The 20882-nt window shown below is 33.9% G+C and overlaps 1 protein-coding gene across 6 annotated transcripts; it reads left to right on the top strand.

Moving 5' to 3' along the window:
• The first annotated feature begins 1027 nt into the window (after window positions 1-1027).
• On the top strand, window positions 1028-16576 carry LOC108701738 (up-regulator of cell proliferation-like). 6 transcript variants are annotated; one of them, XM_041576807.1, is made up of 9 exons: window positions 1028-1061; window positions 3078-3122; window positions 4260-4322; window positions 5889-5960; window positions 8875-8949; window positions 9722-9796; window positions 10387-10458; window positions 10781-10852; window positions 11711-16576. In XM_041576807.1, the coding sequence occupies exons 2-9, from the start codon at window positions 3098-3100 to the stop codon at window positions 16312-16314; spliced, it is 5058 nt and encodes a 1685-aa protein (XP_041432741.1). In that variant the 5' UTR covers window positions 1028-1061; window positions 3078-3097; the 3' UTR covers window positions 16315-16576. The 6 variants fall into 6 exon arrangements, with proteins under 6 accessions (XP_041432741.1, XP_041432742.1, XP_041432744.1 ...); XM_041576808.1 differs by lacking the exon at window positions 5889-5960 and having other exon boundaries at window positions 3078-3134; XM_041576810.1 differs by lacking the exons at window positions 10387-10458; window positions 10781-10852 and having other exon boundaries at window positions 3078-3134.
• The last annotated feature ends 4306 nt before the right edge of the window (window positions 16577-20882 follow it).

Consider the following 20882-nt stretch of genomic DNA (forward strand, 5'->3'; position numbering starts at 1 on the left):
GAGTATTTAAATAAAAAATTCTGACCAAACTAGAATCCACAATTGGACCTTATTTATTATTTTAAAAAGCATGGTTTGATCAAATTGGGGACAAACTCATTAAAATTGAGCAAAAACCTCAATCCTACATTTTTCTCTATTGTTTTGGGCTTTTTCCTGAAAGCCTAAATTTTTCCGATTTTTGCCTGAAAAGTCGGGGACAAACTCATTAAAATTGAGCAAAAACCTCAATCCTACGTTTTTCTCTATTGTTTTGGGCTTTTTCCCGAAAGACCGAATTTTTCCGATTTTTGCCTGAAAAGTCCTAAATAGTCAGATTTTCAGGCTAATTTCAGCACAGTCCACAGAAACTTTCAAATAGGATAGGAACCTCTCCCATTGACTTATAGACATCATCAGCAGGTCTGAGATGCCAGATTTTCAGATTCAGACTTTTTTCATCCTCGGGGTATAATAAATCTCAAGTTTTTTCCCCACTAAAAATTTGGATTTTATAGTAAAAACAACTTGTTTTTTTGGCATTTGGACTTTAGTAAATAACCCCCTAAGAGTTAGACACAAACAGTGAAATAAAACTGAATAAGACACCAGTGGAGGCACCTTAGACTTGTTTCAGTCTGTTTCTCAGAGTGACAGAAGCTTACCATTAATGTCTAACAGAGACTAAATACTGGCACTATTGGGTGTTATTAGTGTCATTAGCATAAGCACCATCTATGAAATTCATAGTGCACCCAGCAGAATACTGAACAAGGTAAAAATGATCAGAGTGAAATTTTGCCTAGTTCCGCCATAAAAACGAGGCCCATAGACTCTAATGGGTGTAAAAAAAAAAAAAAAAGTGAAACTGATCAGATTCACCCATCACTGATCAGAGCCAAATGCTCGGTAACATAAAGGGACAAAATAAGTCAATGTGGACCAATACACAGTATAAAAAAATATTAATTTAAAGTGTATTGCTAATGAAAATTGAGTGTTGTAATTCTATTGTTATTTAGATAATGTGGATATGAACAGTGTTGATGATGGGAAAGAACAAAATACAGGAATTGACAAAGGTAAGCTCATCTTCCATATTATATATATTTTTTTTTAAATAGAGAAACCCTAAAATTCATAAAATAAAAAACCTTTTCTCATATTATTATTTAGAATCAGTAAGCAATTATGGTAACAACAATCTGACCCATTTTGCTTCACTGAAAATTTGTGAAATGGCAAAAAATTTGTCAAGCGCATTTCATTCAACTGACTTTTTTTGGACAACAATTGTGAGACAATTTTCAAAACTTTTTTTACCATACCATAGAGTGTTTTTCTGTGATGAAATGCAGAAAATTATTTTACTCATCCCTACAGTCTTATTATCCTGGTATTTACAGAATTAATTCTGGCTAGAAGTTCAAGGGGCAGACTTATTAATCTTACCTGTGCATTTACATGAGTGAGTTATTAACAAAAATAAAAAGCTTGCCACTAACAACCTGGCATGTTTATATTTTTTTCAAAAACACGCTTGTGGGAAATAAATTATTAAAAAAAAGTCTCTAAGCCAGAATAATCAACTGGGGGAAAATTGAGTGAGTTCAGGAACTTACTTATATTTTCCTACAATCGTATGCCCCAAACATTGATGGGCAAAATTAAACAGAGCAATGGACTGATGATGCCAGCACTTACAGCCAAATAGTTAGTGCCATGTGAAGCTACAATTTTATTGGTATTATCATTTGTATTACTTTTCTTTATATTCAGACCCTTAAGATATTTTATGGGAGAAGGAAAAAAATCTATAAATGGAAAAGTAGGGAATAGAATTGGATGGTGGAATTAAGAAAGTGATATAGGGGGTAATGTAATACAAGATACAAAGTTTGCTACAGGTCTAGTAACCCATAGTAAGATTATTGCTCTTCAAACTAAAGGGAACAGTTTGCTTCTCTCTATAACCCATAATGCAGTTTATGACTTCTATTATCATATACAATAGCTTATATATTTGGTTGATCAAAACATGAATTAAATAATTCCAATGTAATTCTATGAAAAAAAGAAACATTTATTTATTCTATAATTAATGATAACACATGATATGTCAAAACAGTAACAGTACCCTACACAAATATAAGGAGAAAAAGTGACCTCCTTGCAGATAGTGTCCTGGATGACATTGAACCCAAAATCCTAGCCCACCCACTGTGTCACTGTTCTTCTCACTTAATCAGTGTACCCCCCATAGATTACTCACCCCGTACTACAATAGAAGAAAATAACATTGGCAAAAAGGAAGAAATACCAAATAATTTGCAAGGTGAGTAATCTGATGTTATATCCTAATGGATAACAAAATATATCTTATGAGCTTATATAGCGTCTGAAAGGCAGCAGACCGACCACCCAAAAAAGCCCAGGTTCTATTGCAAAATATAATATGTGCATAAAGGTCCTCTATGTAGGACCGACACATAAACTTACACCATTACATTTTTGCACATAAATTAAGTCCCATGCGTGCTCTGTGTCCTTCATGCTGAATGTTATGAGTTTGGTGGATAGGAAAGACAGTGTCCTGGGAATGCATCATGTTTATAAATTGTTTTGTTATTCTTGCACTAAACTAGGCAAACAGTAAAACTGAAAGTACTTTCATTTTCTACAATTCTGGTTCTTCTGGACAATTGTGGCATAAAACAGCTAATTTTATTCTCAGTTCACCCCACCATAGAATAAGCTTCATCATAACGGTAAACTTGACATACAGGATTCATGTGAGACACGAGAATTGTTTACAAGGAAGTAGCGATGGGCAAATCTGTCCCTCTTCACTTTGCCGAAAAATTTGCGAAACTGCGAATAAATTTGAAAAATGCATTGAAGCCAATGGGCATCAAAATAATTTTGACATGCAACAATTTTGACGTGAGCGACAATTTTTACACACATGACAAGATTCAAATCATTTATATTTTGTAATTAAAGTTCATTTTGCTTGACTAATGTGATAAAATAGGATTTTGAATAATTTTTTTGGGTGAGGGGTCCTCTTTAAATTACATAATTGTTTGCTCCCATAGATCCCTCATCTTTTGGCACAATGGAAGCAAAGGAAGAAATCACAGGTAATTTACAAGGTCAGTTACTTAGGGCTGATTTATAAAGCCTTGTTAAATTTTACCATGTGGTAATGATAGTTATCTCTCAGTAAAACATTACTAAAGGTTTGACATATAAAAATGTGTTTTCTTCTGAGCTAGAAATGTTTCTTACATTGTGAAAAATAATTATCCAAATTCCTTTTCTCTGCATGCACTACGCATTGGAGAACAAGACTAAAGTAATGAAATGATAAAGCTCAGTGTTGCTGCAAAGCATCACCGAGAACTACTGTTTTTATAGATCAGAATATGAGGACAGTATTACAACTGTGCTTTCTTCTCAATGATAGTTTGTATATATTTGTATTTATGATTTTATTGCCCCCTTGTTTATAAAAGCACCAGCGCTTTGTGCTTGGGAAATGCCCAGTCAGTAATTGCAGTGATAACAAATGCAATCCAAGGGTGTTATTTATTAAAGTCTGAATGCTAAAAACTTGAAAAATTTGAGGTTTTTTTATTATAAAATCTATATTTTAAGTTTGAAAAAAACTCGATTTTTTCTGGATTTAGTATACCCTGAGGATAGAAAACATTCGTATCCGAAAATCTGGCATCTTAGACCATTCGTGGTTGTATATAAGTCAATGGGAAAAGTCCCAAAGATATCCTGATCTGCACTTAGTTTCGTGAAATTATCTGAGGATTTTGTGATTTTCAGGCAAAAATCCAAAAAAACTGGAGTTTTTGGGCAGAAAATATGTAATTAGTACAATTAACATTTTTCACAAATTTTTTTAAGGACATTTTCTGGAAAATGTATTGATAAATTAGGAGAAATAACCAATTCGGTCAGAGTAGATTTCAGAAAATAATGAGATATTTTGAGATTTTGATAATAAACCACCTAAAATTTGTTGTCTTACGTCTGTTTGAATGAAGATAGTCTCATTGTATATGATCAAGGGTAGCCTAAATAGTAACTTTAATGATCCTATAGAATATTTTAAAATACAGCCAATAGAATATTAAATGACATAGAAAGGAGAAGGGGTAAGGCATGATCATAATAGATAGACAGAATGCGTTAGTTTGAAGAGTGGATGATGCCAATCAAATTGTAATGCTTTCATTTTGTTATTTTTCCTAAATTTCATTCAGATAATGCTATCAATAAGCATGAAGAGGATGATGAGAAAGAACAAAAAACAGAAACTACCAAAGGTGAGATATAACATTTTCTAAAGAGGTTTGAATCATGTTTCAAAATATTTGCATCCTGTAATTTATAATTCCATACCTGTATAACTTCTTTTAATGCACCCACTCCCCCACCCGAACCCTAACTTGTCAGTCACGTTAAGAAGTGGAAGAGGAGATGCAGGGCACAACAAGGTCCTGTCCTTACCTCATTCCATGTGGCAGTTGTGAAGTACAGGGTTGGCCTGTGCCCCAGGACGGTCTAAACCTCACCCTGAATTTTCAATCCAGTACAAGGTGCAAAGTGTGTCTGGGACACACGTGATTGTTAAATGAGTACTAAGGGACATGTAATTTTTCCCCTTAATGCTCTAGCATTGGCACTGCAAGGAAAGTAAATAACCCTACAGTAGATTTTATATTTGCTCGAACACATGAATGCATTCATTTTAATGTGATCATAAATTCAGAAAACTGATTTATTCTATAATAATATGCTAAAACATTAGTCCTAAGCATTTCCTGTTATTTTTCTTAAAATACAAAAGATACATAAATATCATGTAACATGTTTAGATTTAAGGAAATTAACTTTCTATTAATGACTTTAGGAGAGGCTTCGATGATTAATTGAGCAAACATAATATCCAAGGCTATTGTTATCTTACAAGCTACAGTTTGGGGGTAACTTATCAAAATAGTGAAAACTACACCTGCCAAGTCCACACGTGTGCAGGAAAAAACTAAAAAAAAATTTAGAAAAAATCACCAAAAACCACCAAATATTCGAATTATTGCAGGAAACCCAGTGCAGATCAGGATATCTTCGGGACTTCTCCCATTGACTAATACAGTATATAACCTCCGCAGGTCTGAGATGCCAGATTTTCAGATTAAAATTTTTTACATCCTAAGGGGATAATAAATCCTGACAATTTTGAGGGTTTTTTTCCACTAAAAACTCGGAATTTATAGTTACAAAAAACTAGAATTTTGCGAATTTTTGACATTTGGACTTTAATAAGTAACCCCCGTAGTGTGCATATGTATGTACACATAATTTAATGCAGGTATAGGATCAGTCATCTGGAAACTCATTATCCATAAAGCTCAAAATTACAGGAAAGCCATCTTAAAGAGACCCCATTTTACTAAATTAATTTTAAAAATAGTTAATTATTTTCTTTATTTCTGTAATAATAAAATAGTACCATGTACTTGATCCCATCTATCGTATAATTAATTCTTATTGGAGGTAAAACAATCACTATTGGGTTTATTGAATGTTTAAGTGGTTTAAGACAAACATTATATCCAAATAAAATCCTTACAAATGGGACTATTGTATCATCAGTTATAATCAGTGCTTAGTGATGTCACATGTGTTACATAACCCACTGAGATTTCAGTGTAATATGTATATATTGTACAACCGGGGTATATTATTAACAATATAAAATGACAAAGAATCAAAATTGAGACTTCTAAAGTTGGTCATTAATCATTAACAGCATTAAAAAGCCATCCAAAGTGGGTATATACTTGGTATGCAAATCCTACATTTTAATATTTAATTATGTGCTCCCAAAGATCACTCACATCCTAGTACAATGGAAGAAAATGAAACTCAAGAAAAGGAAGAAATACCAAATATTTTGCAAGGTTGGTAATTTCAATCTTATTTTCGAGATTGTAAATTTGCATGTTCTTCTTTTTATGTAATGTACATAATGGAATATTAAGGGGTTATTTACTAAAATCCAATTTTATCACATTATTTTAATAAAAAAACCACAACCAAACTCCCATAGTCCATTTGACCTTATTTATTATTTAAAAAGCTCAAATGAATCGGTTCGGAAAAAAAACAAAAATTCAAATGAAAAATCATATCATAACATTTTTTCGGGAATTTTCCCTGAATCATACGATTTTTTTGGATTTTTGCCCAAAAAGCCCGAAATGATTGTATTTTCAGGCTAAACCCAGTGCAGACCATAATAACTTACAATTAGGATAGAGACCTCTGTCATTGACTTATTTACAACCTCTGCAGATCTAAGATGGCGGATTTTCAGATTCAGACTTTTTGCAGCATCAGGCTTTAATAAATCTTGAAAAATTTGAAAACCTTGAGTTTTGCCCCAAAAAACCTGAAATTTGAGGTTTAGTAAATATCCCCCTTAAAGTTAAGTGGAAAGATGGTAATGCAATGAAGAAAATAGTCATGCCTTTTTATATTCATAAATATATATGGTTGTTATTTCTTGACTAAAAACTATGAAACTTTCATTTTCAACTTTCTGCTTCTTCAGGACAATCACAAGAGTCGTATAGGACCATTATTAGTTAAACTTCATGTAGAATGAATTCCTTCTTGTATGTAAACTTTAGACATAGGCAACATCCGAGGGAGGACAGCTTGTTTACACAGAGCTCATTATTGTAGTGGAAACAACCTCCTCTGTATTAAACATCTGGGGCTAGTACAGAGATCCTCCAACCCTCCTCAACCGCATCCCTCCTCCAGCTCTCCTTAGGGGGAATGTAATAAAAGTGTTACTTAAAATACCATTTTTGCAAATTTTTAGCACATACTTTCTCTAAAACTACGCATGTCATGAAATTTATTAAAAGATTCTAATAAAAAAGTACAAACGAAAAATTACGGTGAGCAATCAGACTATTTCAGACTATTGCTAGTGAAAAAAAATAAAAAAACTTCTTAAAGTCCAAAGTAGAATCAGGGCAGCTCCTATTGACTTTTATAGGACTGCTACAAGTTTTACCTGGGGAAGTTTTATATAAGAGTTTTTTGTGGTTTTTACACTTAATAAATCTTAAATTTTTAGAGCTTTTAAAAAAAATGGGAAAACCACAAATGTTTAGAGATTCTGGAAAAATCTATTTGATTGTTAGTAAATGGGCCCCTTAGCCTTAAAGTGATACTGTCATGGGAAAACATGTGTTTTTCAAAAAGCATCAGTTAATAGTGCTACTCCAGCAGAATTCTGCACTGAAACCCATTTCTCAAAAGAGCAAACAGATTTTTTTATATTCAATTTTGAAATCTGACATGGGGCTAGACATTTTGTCAATTTCCCATCTGCCCCTGGTCAAATTGACTGTCAGGTTGGCTGGACACAACTAATAGATTTAAACTTTGGCAGCAATTCAAAATCACTTAAAGGGCCTTTAATCAAGCAAGGGACACGGAAAAGTTTCATGCCGTACTTTTCTCTTTATCAAGTCCATTATTATCAACAAGTGCACCATTTAATAACATTCAAGCTTTCGTGCTCTATAAAACATAATAAAAACACACAAAGGTTACCTCCTATAGACTCCATTTCAATCAAATCTAAAATGATTTCCTTTTAATAAAACAGTACATTGTACTTTATTGCAACTAAGATATAATTAATCCTCATTGGTGACAATCCAATCCTATTGGGTTTATTTAGAGGCTCTTTATCTGGTCAAGGTTTTTAAAGGGATAATGTTAACTTTTCATTCTAGAATTTTTAGAGATTTTATTGCACACCAAAGCTTCTAAAAGTCTGAATCCAAAAATACTCCATCTCAAGCCTGTCAAGGTCATGTAGAAGTCAATGGCAGATGCCCCTAAAATTGTTTCATGACATTGTGATCTGTGTTTGATAATCCAAAAATCAGGGATTTCTTCAAACAGTTGTTACAGGTGTTACAGGTGTTACAGTAACAGGTGTTACTTGTGAGAGATTCATATAAAGTAACACCTGTTTCTAGGAGTTACATGACACATTGGATAATCCTATCACAGTAACTACACAGAATCAACACCTCTGTAAATTTCAGATGTCACCTCTCTGAAGAGTTATAATGTGCCATTGTGATTGGATTAGTGGAAGAGTTTATATGATGAGAACTTCACAGTTGAACTGAAGAAGCTGCTCGGATGAGTAGTGAAACGTCTTCAATGATTACTCAGCAAGTCCAGTTGTTTTAGATTTACCTATACTAGATATGGCATAGAAAAGGTTTTGTTACACATTAGAGGTGGAAATACTTTGGATAGACTTCTTAAACAAGAAGCTAAATAGGTTTTCTTTCTAGACAACCTAGACGACCTTCAGGAATGAACTTAGAATACAATGTATCCTGTTTTATCAAAAAAATTTAGAGAATTTGTCTAAACATATTCCTAATACTTTAAACCTTGAATAACTCTGAAAATACTAAAACTGTCACCTTAACTGTTATGCTATTTTTATACAATCATTTAACTATTAGAATTTCTCTATTTTGTAGAAATATGTATTTTAAGCTTTTAACATTTGTACTAAGGGGCCCATTCACTAAGTTCGAGTGAAGGAATAGAATAAAAAAAAAATCGAATTTTGAAGTATTTTTTTGGCTACTTCGACCATCGAATTGGCTACTTCGACCTTCAACTACGACTTTGACTTCGAATCGAACGATTCAAACTAAAAATCGTTCGACTATTCGACCATTTCAAAAAGTATACTATACAGCTTATCTTGTATGTAGCTTAGAGAGGACACGAGTATTTTTAAATTATTCATATTTCTCTCAGATCATTCAGAAAATGATACAATGAAAACGAGTGAAAAAGATGATGGAAAAGAAGAACACACAGAAACTTTAGAAGGTGAATTCTTGATTCTAATATGTATTACTATGCAATTACATACATAGTTACAAATAGTAGTTTGATGGAAAAGGACAATGGTCATCAAGTGCAACCCTTCTAAATAAATTCCGTATATTTATACATGCATAGACAGACTTATCTACACACACACATATAAAACAAGTGAAAGTTGTGCTCACCACTAATTTAAACTATTAAGTGGGGTGCAATGAGACTGTGACCACAAAATTCATATAGACAAATATAAGAGATCCTCTGAACTCAACTATTATCAATATATTAAGGGCATCAAGAGATTTTGCCTTAAGCTGCTAAAAAATGCATACCCTTTAAACAAAACAGGGATTGTTTGTCCATATATTGTAATATATTTAAGATGGCCAACTATGTCAAAGTCATCCCTGGTCTGGCCAGTCCTACACTCAACTTTCACTAATTCATTAAGAATTGTACTCCATCATTATGAATTTTACACTGGGACCAAGTTTTAACTGCAACTTATTTGCTGCTGTTAAAACTCCCAAACTTGGTTGCCCTTTTGTTGGCCACCACTTCATTCACCTGCCTATAGCTGGAAAGGGTGGGAGCTAGCTGGCCACTGCTCCTGTATAAACTATAACAAACAAGGGAAAGACCAGGGACTGGCAAAAAAAAGAAGAGAAATGCTCATGTAGATATTGTGCATGGACTTCTAGGAAAGAAGGTGTAGGTCACATAGAGGGTTTATAATTTCAATATGTAAATGCTTAATTTGCAATTTTTTTCATAGAAATGGTATATAATGTTGCCTTAAATGAGAATGTAACTAAAAAGAAAAAAGAAGAAAACACAGAACCTTCCAAAGGTAAATGTTTAATTCAGTATTGCCACAATAGATAAATGTGCATGTAGATATTGTGCATGGACTTCTAGGAGAGAAATTGTACACCATATAAATAATTATGAATTCGATATACAAGTTCTTTGTTTTTCAATCTTGTTTTTTTTATAGAAATGGTATATGATGTTGCATTAAATGAGAATGACAGGGCACATGAATTTTAAAATGGTAAGAAAACTTTCATTAATATATATGGTTATGTATATGTTCATAAAAGTTTTCTAAAAAAAAAAAAATCTTAAAATTTGTGTGCACTGCTTTTCTTAAAGTTTAGTACATTATTAGGGGATCTCAGAGGGGACTCCTGAGCACCAAATAATTATTACTGTATTATGATGTGCACCTCTAACTACTTAATATTTGAATGAAGTAGCTGAAATGAAAGAAGAAAACCAAAAACTTCCAAAGATAAATGTTTAATTCACTATCACCAAATTGAGAAATGTGCATGTAGAAAATGTGCATGGACTTCTAAGAAAGAAATTGAGGGCCATTTAATAGGGTTTATGAATTATATCTGTAAGTGCTTTATTTTACATTTTTTTTCTTCATAGAAACAGTAGATGATGTTGCAATGAATGAGAATGGAGCTGAAAGGAAAGAAGAAAACACAGAAGCTTTCAAAGGTAAATGTTTACAGTTTAATTCAGTATTAACATAATGAGAAATGTGCATGGAAATATCGTGCATGGACTTATAGAAAAGGCATTGTAGGGTTTATGAATTCGATATGTAAGTGCTTTATTTTGCAATTTATAAGAAAGGAGCTGGAAGGAAAGAAGAAAATACAGAACCTTCCAAAAGTAAACGTTTAAATCAGTATCACCAACATAAAAATGTGCATCTAGATATTTTGCATGGACTTCTAGGAAAGAAATTGTAGTCCATATAAATAGGGTTTTTAAATTCAGTATGTAAATACTTTATTTTGCAATCTTTTTTTCATAGAAATGGTAGATAATGTTACAATGAATGAGCATGGAGCCGAAAGGAAAGAAGAAAACACAGAACCTTCCAAAGGTTATTGTTTAATTTTTTTATAATGTTAAAAACAGGTAACAATGCCCCATAATTTATTTTAGAAGTATTTCCAGAAATCTTAGCCATTTAGATTCAACTTCAAATTCTGTAATTGTTTGTGCGTATATATATATATATATATATATATATATATATAGATATATATATATTACTCAAAAAATGCATATAATAATATATAATTTTATTATAATATATAACTAGTTTACAAACATTTCATTAGTGAATATGTGGCGCTTGGTGGCCACTGCTGGTATTGCACATATTTAAATAAAGGAAAATGCGATAAATGCGCCGAGGCAACTCTAGATAACTCGCTTGCTGCTAATTAGCTAGCGTTACAGCGCGTTAAACCTACCAAAAAATGTGGCTGCATCTGTATCTTAAAACTAAGGATTATAATATGATAATATTGTTAATTCCATAATTAAGAAAGTCATGTAATGGTCGTGTAGGGAGAGGTCTCCTGTGCTGCCAAATTTTGTATTCTGCACTAAGACATGAATCAAATAAAGGCTTCCTTCTCTGAGTAAGCATTTAACAGGATTCGGGTAACTGTCTATCGTAAAGATGGTAATCTTTTACTTTCTATTACATATTTTCATAAATGATGACACTCATGTCTATTAGATCAAAAATACAGTATGCATGTCTACCTAATGATGGTCTCAGTATGTGACTAAACTGTAAAATATATTCTATATTTACATCACTTTTGAGAGTTGTCACTTTTCTCCTTTCTCTCCTTGAGCTCTGGCACCTAGGCAATTGATATTTTATGGAGTGAATCTTACGTAGAACTTCATGTTTTATAAACACTTACTTTCTTTTTTTTTCCAGATAAAAAAAACTTATTTAGAGACTTATCAAAGAAAATGAATATGGAACCATATGAAAACAAAACTCTAACATTACAAGACTTTCTTCAGATTGATCAAGAATGTTTACAGCGGATGGAAGATTGGCAAAAAGAGTCTGCAGCCTGGAATTTTTTACATAAAGTAATTGCATTAAATGGAACAGCCAGAAGCATAGTTACAAAAAGTGAGGATGAAAATGAAGATCCTCAGGATGACACAGATGATATCATCTGTGGCTCGTCTAACTCTGTTCATCTCCTAGATGTCCTTTGCTTTGTCTTGCATTGCTGTGACAATTTTTTGCAGCAGGAGATTATACTGAAAATGTCTATGTGTCAATTTGCTGTCCCTTTGCTGCTCCCTGATGTTGATGGCCCAGGCTGTACCTTCATGCTTTGGGGAATGAGAGATATTGTAAAAAGATGGAGACCTCAGTCTCTAGCTGAAACAAAGGGATTCATACAAGCATATCTTGTTCAGATATCTATGCCAACATTCAGTTTTGTTAGATTGGGTGAAAGTAAATTATCTAAATCTACTATTCTAAATCAAGTTCTCAGCCCAGCTCAGCACACCTACGACTTCTTTGTTCACAGTAATATGGAAGGTGCTGATGTCACAAGGGAGATATCTGAGGGGCTGACAGAAGTATCCTGGTATTTTCCAGCAGGTAAATGTAATTCAGATATTTTCTCAGAGCCAGTTGCATTTGCAAACCTTCATGGAAACATGGAGGACAACTTGAAGCAGTTTGCATTTCTAACACAGATCTCATCAGCTGTTTTTATTTTTGTGGAAAATATTGATCAGCCTATCTATGACTTTTTATCCCAATATAAAAACTCTAAGACAACCTTTGTCATTATTGTCAAGGCAAACAGTAAAATTGACAAAAGCACAAATCTCAATGTTACTGTACTTCAGTTCAAAAGTAAAACTAGTGAAGCAATAATCACAAAGAAAATTCGAGCAACTGCTGTCGATTTTATTAAAAAAGGATGTAATTTCATGAATTTGGAAGATATGGCAGAAATTGCTTCCAAACTAGGAATCTCTGTAGATGAGAATGGGATAGAATGTCAGAACGCAAAGGCAGATGCCAAAGCCATTGCAGAGGAAATAAAAGATGTTGCACAGTACAAGAAGAAAACAATGAAGCTGCAGGACAATTTATGGAAAAATCTGGCTGAGCTGGAAAAAGAAATGTGTCAAATGAAAAAACAAGGTGATAAACGTGGAGAGAGTTACAAAGTGGAACTACAAAATCAACGTGTAGAAAACCGTACGCAACAGTATCAGTGTGAAATGCCAAATGGCATTAGTAAGTTTATTGATTCAATCAAGAAAAGGAACGATACTGAAAATCACTATTTTTTGAAATGGCTTAGATTTTATCTTGATTTATCTGCCATGAATAACCTCTCTGCTTTACAAGCTGAGTATAAACAAATGTCAAGCAGTCCCAGTATGACTCGCCTGTCTGAGCTTGATCAGAAAATATCAGACAGTTCCCTGGGTATTGAACATTTTTTGAGAGAATTAGGTCAGTTTTATGAGGCAGAACATTTTATGTTGAAGGAAGAAAATGCAAAAAAAAGAAAATTTGCTCAACTGCCAAAATATGCTGCTGATCTCTTACTTCGTGGATTCGCATTGGAGCTGATAGATGGAGATGCTTCTAATATCCCACTGCAGTGGCTACAGGATGTACTACATGAGCTGGACAATAAAACAGGGAAATGCTGCAGAATGGGGGTAATCACTGTACTGGGGGTGCAGAGCACAGGGAAATCCACCCTTCTAAACACAATGTTTGGGCTGCAGTTTCCAGTCTCTAGTGGACGATGCACACGGGGGGCTTTTATGACACTAATGAAAGTAAGAGAAAATTTTCAAGGAGAGCTGGGCTGTGAGTTTATTCTGGTGATTGATACTGAAGGATTGAGAGCTCCAGAATTGACTTCTCTGGAAAACAGCTATGAATATGATAATGAACTGGCAACACTGGTTGTTGGGTTGAGTGACATCACAATTGTAAACATGGCCATGGAGAATACAACTGAGATGAAAGATATTTTGCAGATAGTGGTCCATGCATTCCTAAGAATGAAAGAGATTGGAAGGAAACCTAAGTGCTATTTTGTACATCAGAATGTAAGTGAGGTTTCTGCACATGAAAATAACAGACGAGACAGAGTGAAACTTCTGGAACATCTGAATGAAATGACCAAAATTGCAGCAAATATGGAGAATAAGACTAAATTTACAGCTTTTTCTGATATTATGATGTATGATCCAGAGAAAGACAATGCCTACATTCCTGGCCTCTGGAATGGAGTCCCACCAATGGCATCTGTAAATGTTGCTTACAGTGAAACTATCTATGAGCTTAAAGCATATTTAATTGAATCTATGAAGAACAAGGGACACAGAATTGGTGACTTCATGCAGTGGATAGAAAGTCTGTGGAATGCTGTGAAATATGAAAACTTCATTTTCAGCTTTAGAAACAGCTTAGTAGCCAATGCCTACAACCAACTGGCTAAGAAATACTCAGAACTAGAGTGGAAGTTCACTAAGTCAATGCATAATTGGCTAGCAGAGACTGAAACAGTGATCAAGAATCAAAATGCACAGACAGTGGATAGTGAAGCAGCACAATGTAAACGTGCAGCATATGTTATCCTTGGCAATGAGGAGGTGAACATGCAGGCAGAATTAGAGAAATATTTTTCAAGTGAAAACAAAGATGCAAGTCTAATAGAGAGGTACAAAGCAGAATTTCTAACTAGTGCGAGTTGCCTTAGGAAGAAGCTGGAATCATCATCTATTAGCAAATGTGATGAGGCTATTCGCATCCATAAAGAGAACTTAAAGGTAAAAAATATTATCAGTGCATACAAAGAAGTTATTGATAAACAGGTCGCCAGTCTTGTGATGAAGTGTAGGGAACAAAAATATAAACCTGATGAAAAAAAACTTGAAGAAGAATTTGAGGTAATGTGGACAAATATTATAGCAGAGTTAAATGTTACTGCCCTTCCAGAACCTAATGTTGAACTTGAACTTCTTACATTACTGAAAAAAGATATGACATCAAAAGGTTCCTCTATCAATCAAAGACTGAACAACATAAACAAACTTCCAAAGCAGGAAAAGTTGCATGTACATGAAAATAAGGTGAAAAGTTTTTTAGAAAAAATAGGGAAAAAATTGCGTTTTGAGAGTAGTGTTTATAGTTCTGACAAACTAGAAGTATTTCTTAAGTCCCTTTCAGACACATGTTCTGAGTATATAAAGGGTAAGCTAAAATCAGAATCTGACTATGATGAAACATATGGATTGGAACTACTACATTTGATTAACTCAGTGTGTGATGGAAACAAAGATTTTCAGATCACATCTGATACTGAGCTGGATCTGAAACTCTTTATTTTGGGTAATGCAGTTGGTGATTTTCAACAGATGCATAAAGAGTTTGTCAAGAAGAATGATCCTCTGATTTGTCTTGGAGAGATGAAACCAAAATATTGTAAGAGTTTTCAGTATCTATTTCTGGAGAAAGATGAAAGCCGGGAGCGAGCAAAACATTTCTGTGACTTCTGGTTGAAACCAGCTCTGATTGAGCAACTAAACCGAAAACTTGGATATGAAATAGTTGATCACATTCTAGAGAATAGTGAATCCAATCATTATAAAACAAGAGGATACTTCCAGTTCACTGTGATGAAAACTCTTCTAGAAAAGAGTAATTTTTCTGACTACCTAGAATACATAAGTGAATATGAAATGTTTGTCAAAAAATGGATAAATAACTGTATTTTAGAAAAATGTGACTTCCACCATCTGCAGTCGATTATTCTTTCTAATATCACAAAGAAGATGAAAAGATTCCTAAATGAGCCAAGGACCTTTCAGTTTCAGAAAGTCTCTGATTTCCTTGAGCACCTTAAGAAAGGACTGAGGACTGATCTAGTGTTATCAGATGATATGAGTGTGTTTTGCCTGAAAGATGAGGCAAATATAAAAGAATTTGTTGAAAATCTCAAGAAATCTCTTAGTGACACTGAAGCTGAAATCATATTTGAGATGAAAGCAATGGACAAGGAAATGATTTTCTTCAATGTTGTGGTAAAACCAGTTGATGAATTGTTTAAGAGAGTATTTGGATGTGGGAAGCAGTGTCCTTTCTGTAGCGTTCCCTGTGAGGCTGGTGGAACTGATCATAAAAATCACTTTGCATCTATTCATCGACCTACAGGATTGGGAAAATACAGATCCTGTTTCACACAGGTTCTTTGTTATGATATCTGCACCACTAATATATCTGGCAATAAATCATTTATAGATAAAAGTCAGTCTTCTCATCTCTATAAAGACTACAGGACAGTTTATCCAGATTGGGATATTCTTCCTGACCAAAGTATTGAGGCTTCTGATTATTGGAAATTTGTTCTTAAAGAATTTAATGAGCAATTTGCAAAAGAATATGAGGCCAGACCTGCTGAATATCCCGAGGAATGGAATACAATAACTAAAGCACAGGCAGAAAAATGCCTCAACACTGCCTTTGGTATGAAATGAATTATTTGCTAAAGTACAATATGTAAAAAAAAAAAACAGTTCACTCTACAAATCAGTTCTCTGTTTCTTCAAATTCCTTTTTTCTTCTACTGGTAGCATAGTTTTCCACCATTGTTCATTATTTCCACTTGAAAAAAATAATGGAGAAGAACATTACTTTAGTCAGAATAAAGCAGGGGGGTTACCTTTGATATAAATCTGCCTGTTAAAATTAAGTTCTTGAAATTAAATTTTTAAAATTAAAACACATATGCTATCATAACTGGTAAAATAAAAGTCTACTGTGTTTTTTTTTGATGGGTTCAATAATTGCATAATTGGGGTGTATTTCATAAACAAAAAAATGTCAGTTGTGCTTTAAAGGGCATGTAAAGGCAAAAAAATAAAATCCCATTTTTACTTTCTTTAATGAACAAGAAACCTATCTCCAATATACTTTAATTAAAAAACATGTACCGTTTTTATAAGAATCCTGACTGTATGCAGTGAAATTCTCCCTTCATTTACTGCTGTGGATAGGAATTGTCAGACAGTCCCTTACTGCTGAGCAGGGAAACAATCATACTTATGAACAGCAGGGGGAGCCCCTGCCTTACTTCCCAGCAATGCAGAAGTCAAGCAGCTTTGTTTATGATGATCCCTAAGCAGCCCAGACCACACTGAGCATGAGCACAGTCTTAGTCTTGCAAAGATGTATAACAAAGTTACAAGATGGTGACCTCCTGTAGCCAACTTTGAAAGCATAAATTATTTGTTTGATTAGGCTTGTGGTGCAGTAAGTTCATGTTTATATTTAGTATACAAAATACAGCATTTCTAGCCGTATTCTATTTTAGACTTTACTTCCCATTTAACAGTTACAACTTTTAAAGGCAATCCAACTTTAAAATATTTAAAAAACCCCAGTATTTTTTTTTTTTCGTTTTTGCCCTTAAACTGAACTCAATGATGATACTGGCAACAAATCCAGCTACTTTTATTCATTGCTTCTCAGAAGTAAAAATATACAGGGAAGAATGTTCTGCACATTTAATAAGCTACAACATGTCCTTAAACAGTACAGCTAGAAAGTAAATTAATGTGCATCTTATTTTTAAATCGTTAAATCTTTTGGAAATGATTTATATATCCAAATTGTTATGGACCGAATCTTAAAATAATTGTCAATGTCATAAATTGTAAAACAAATGAGAACATTATGATCTGAATCACTTATTTAATCTGTACCTACAACAGTCCAGGATGTTACTCTGTCTCATTTGCTTTAGATATGTCCTTATCTTGCTACAGTTTTCCTTTTGTTACTCCTTCATACAGTTGTCTCTATGGCATGATCTCAATGGAGACCATGTCTTCTGTTCACACACACAAGTGACGGAGATGCATTTAGCAATTCCAGACCTGGAAAAAAAAAAGTTGTCATTTTGGACTTTCAAAAAGCAAATATGGGAACAATGCAGTGAGGATCGCATTCTTAGATAGCTTCCTTAAAGGGATTCTGTGATAATTTACATGGTGTCGTTTTTATTTCTAAATGACAATGTTTACACTGCAAATGATTCACCCTACCATATTAAATTTCATTCCTGAACCAATACCATATGTTTTTACATTGTAAACAGGATAACTGGAAACATCAGATTTTGTTCACAGGTAATAGAGTTGTAGTCTCACGCCTATGACTAAGCGCCGGAGGGTGTGAAACGCGTAAGGTGGGATATGTGGGGTAGTATGTACTGAATACTTTTTTTAAATGTGAATATCAATAAATTATTTTTGTTTTTACTCTAAGAGGCCTTGGGACATATATCTTTTTTGATATAAACCTTTTTGCAGTGTGATTGCCTTTGGAACTGGGGCGGGTCCCTTCGGCCAGGTTGAATAGTTATTTGGACTCCCGATCCCTCAATTGATATATAGGATTTTCTAATACCTACTTCACTGGTGCATTACTCCTCCTTCCCCTCTGGATGTCACTGCAGGGGCGCCCTTATGTACGCGGGGGGCAGGATTATGAGCTTGAATTGCCTTGGGTGCACTAGTGACTTGGCCTGGCCCTGCAGCCAGCACCAGGAGTGGGTGCAGAGGACACCACACACACAAAATTCGAATATCAAAATTTATCATGTACTGTTTCTTTAAAAATTCAACTTCGACCATTCTCCATCTAAAACCTGCCGAATTGCTGTTTTAGCCTACGGGGGACCTCGTAGAACCTATTTGGAGTTAATTGGTTGGACTTTGAAAAATCTAAGGGTTTTTTTGGGAAAAAAATTTCAAATCGAATTCGATCGAATGCGCTATTCCTTTGATTGGTATGATTAGAATTCGGCATAATACAGACCTATTCGATCGAAAACTGACCTATTCGACCAAAAAAAAACTATGATTGAATTTCGGTTGGTCTTTTTGAATTCGATATTCAAATTTTTGGACAATTCCCTAGTCGAAGTACACAAAAAATAGCTCTAAATTCTAAATATTCTAAATATTCTCAAAAATTCACCTCAACCTTTGATAAATCTGCTTCTTTAGTGTACAGTTACAAAGAAATGCCTACATACATCTCACAGTTATTATCTGTAATTAATGTTAGTATTACATACATTCTCAGTAGTAGAGCTCTAATGCATGTACCAGAGCCCATGCATACAGTATATCAGGTCTGTGCCAGCATAATGCAATGTTTTTTAATATAAGAAACTAGTAAGAAACTAGTTTGCATCAAACGTGCAATTTTTTTACGGCAGATAATACAAAACAATGCAGATAACAACAACAAATAACATTGAATTACAAACAGGATGTCCAAAATAGCTGTCATATTTCTCTTCATACAGGTATGGGACCTGTTATCCAGAATGCTTGGAACCTGGGGTTTTCCAGATAACAGATCTTTCTGTAATAAGAATCTTCATACTTTAAGTCTACTAGAAAATCATGGTAACATTAAGGGGCAGATTTATCAAGGGTCGAAGTGAAAATTCAAATTTTGCATTTTAGAATTCGGATTTTTGAGTTTTTTGTCAAATTCGACTAGGGAATTGTTAAAATTCGATTCAAATTTTTAAAAAAAAAATTGAATTTGATTTTCGAAATTTATCATACACTGGCCGTTTAAGAATTCAAATTCGACTATTAGCCTATGGAAGATATCCTGTCAATCTGGAGTTGTTTGCAGCCTTCCTGACATTCGAGTTTTTTTCATAGAGTTTAAAAAATCCTATTCATCGAATTCAAATTTATTACTAAGTTTCAATTGGTCAAATTTTGGTTGAATTTCGACTTCATGGGAGTTTTAAAAAACTCCCATGAACTTTAAATTTGACCTACGCTGCCTGTCTACAAAAACGCTAATTCCCCCAAAAAGTGCATGTGCATGTAAATAAATAACCATATGATTCTCCACTGGGGATATAAGATTCTCACCCACAATGAGTAAGTCTCCCTTGGATTTATAAATACTTACTCAAATCTTGCCTGGCCCCAAAGTTTCCCCTGGGCCTGACTTCAGATTCAATCAGGATATTAACCAGACAGCTTTATTTGAGGTATACATTAATATAGAGTATTTAATAATAGCTGATATGTCCTGAAAGCTTGTGAGGACATGGGGGACCAATAAGCAATACAACATGTTACAATTTAATAACTTCTTCTTACATGGGGCTGATCCAGTGGCATCCAATCATCATTCTTGTTTTAACATAACTGTGTCACTATTTCCATGTTAGGGACAGACTCACAGGGGCAGATTTATTAACGGTCGAGGGGAATTTTCAAATGAAACAAATTAAAATTTTTAGCTATTTTTTGGGTTCTTCAACTAGGCCTAGGAAATAGTCCAAATTTAATTTGATTTTCAAAAAAATTCAAAAATTTGAATATCGAAATTTATCATGTATTGTCTCTTTAAAAATTCGACTTCGACCATTTGCCATCTAAAACCTGCTGAATTGCTGTTTTAGCCTATGGGTGACCTCCTAGAACCTATTTGGAGTCAAATGGTAGACTTTTTTTGGGGAAAACTTAGAATCAAATTCGATCAAATGCCCTATCCCTTAAATTCGTACGATTCGAACTTGGCTGGATACTGACATATTCGATCGAAAATGGACCTATTCGACCAAAAAAAACTTCGACTTAAACTCGGTTGGCCTTTTTGAATTCTACTTTTTTGATAAATATGCCCTACAGTCGCAGTACAATAGCTAAATAAGGTCTATTTACTATGTCAGCACAGTGTCCAGAATTGTATCTGTGTAGTGAGTCTTTTTGAAACTATATGTGTCTTTCTTGTCCCTTAAATTGTGACATGAGACAACTGTATTCGATGTTCTGTGTAAACATTTTACAAGCCTAATAACAGAATGGCCTTTAACCTTGAGCGTCTTCTATAGCATGTAATATATGAATTAAATCTAAAACCCTTATATCTACAATATCAATTTAGGAAGTTGCACAACATGGGAGATCTAGGGAAATGTATTGAGAGAGGTTTTATTGGGTTATTCCAAAGTAGATGGAATCGCCTTGCCTAAACTCTATAAATGGGAGGGAGAACCTGA

Source organism: Xenopus laevis, chromosome 9_10L, assembly GCF_017654675.1.
Source record: "Xenopus laevis strain J_2021 chromosome 9_10L, Xenopus_laevis_v10.1, whole genome shotgun sequence".
Lineage (NCBI taxonomy): Eukaryota > Metazoa > Chordata > Amphibia > Anura > Pipidae > Xenopus > Xenopus laevis.

What these genes read in the sequence shown, in the direction of transcription:
- LOC108701738 (XM_041576807.1), top strand. Translation starts at nt 3,098, where the DNA reads ATGGAAGCAAAGGAAGAAATCACAG. An exon ending in ACACACAGAAACTTTAGAAG is followed by an intron (nt 8,950 to 9,721) that starts GTGAATTCTTGA and finishes TTTTTTTCATAG; the next exon opens with AAATGGTATATAATGTTGCC. An exon ending in AAACACAGAACCTTCCAAAG is followed by an intron (nt 9,797 to 10,386) that starts GTAAATGTTTAA and finishes TTTTCTTCATAG; the next exon opens with AAACAGTAGATGATGTTGCA.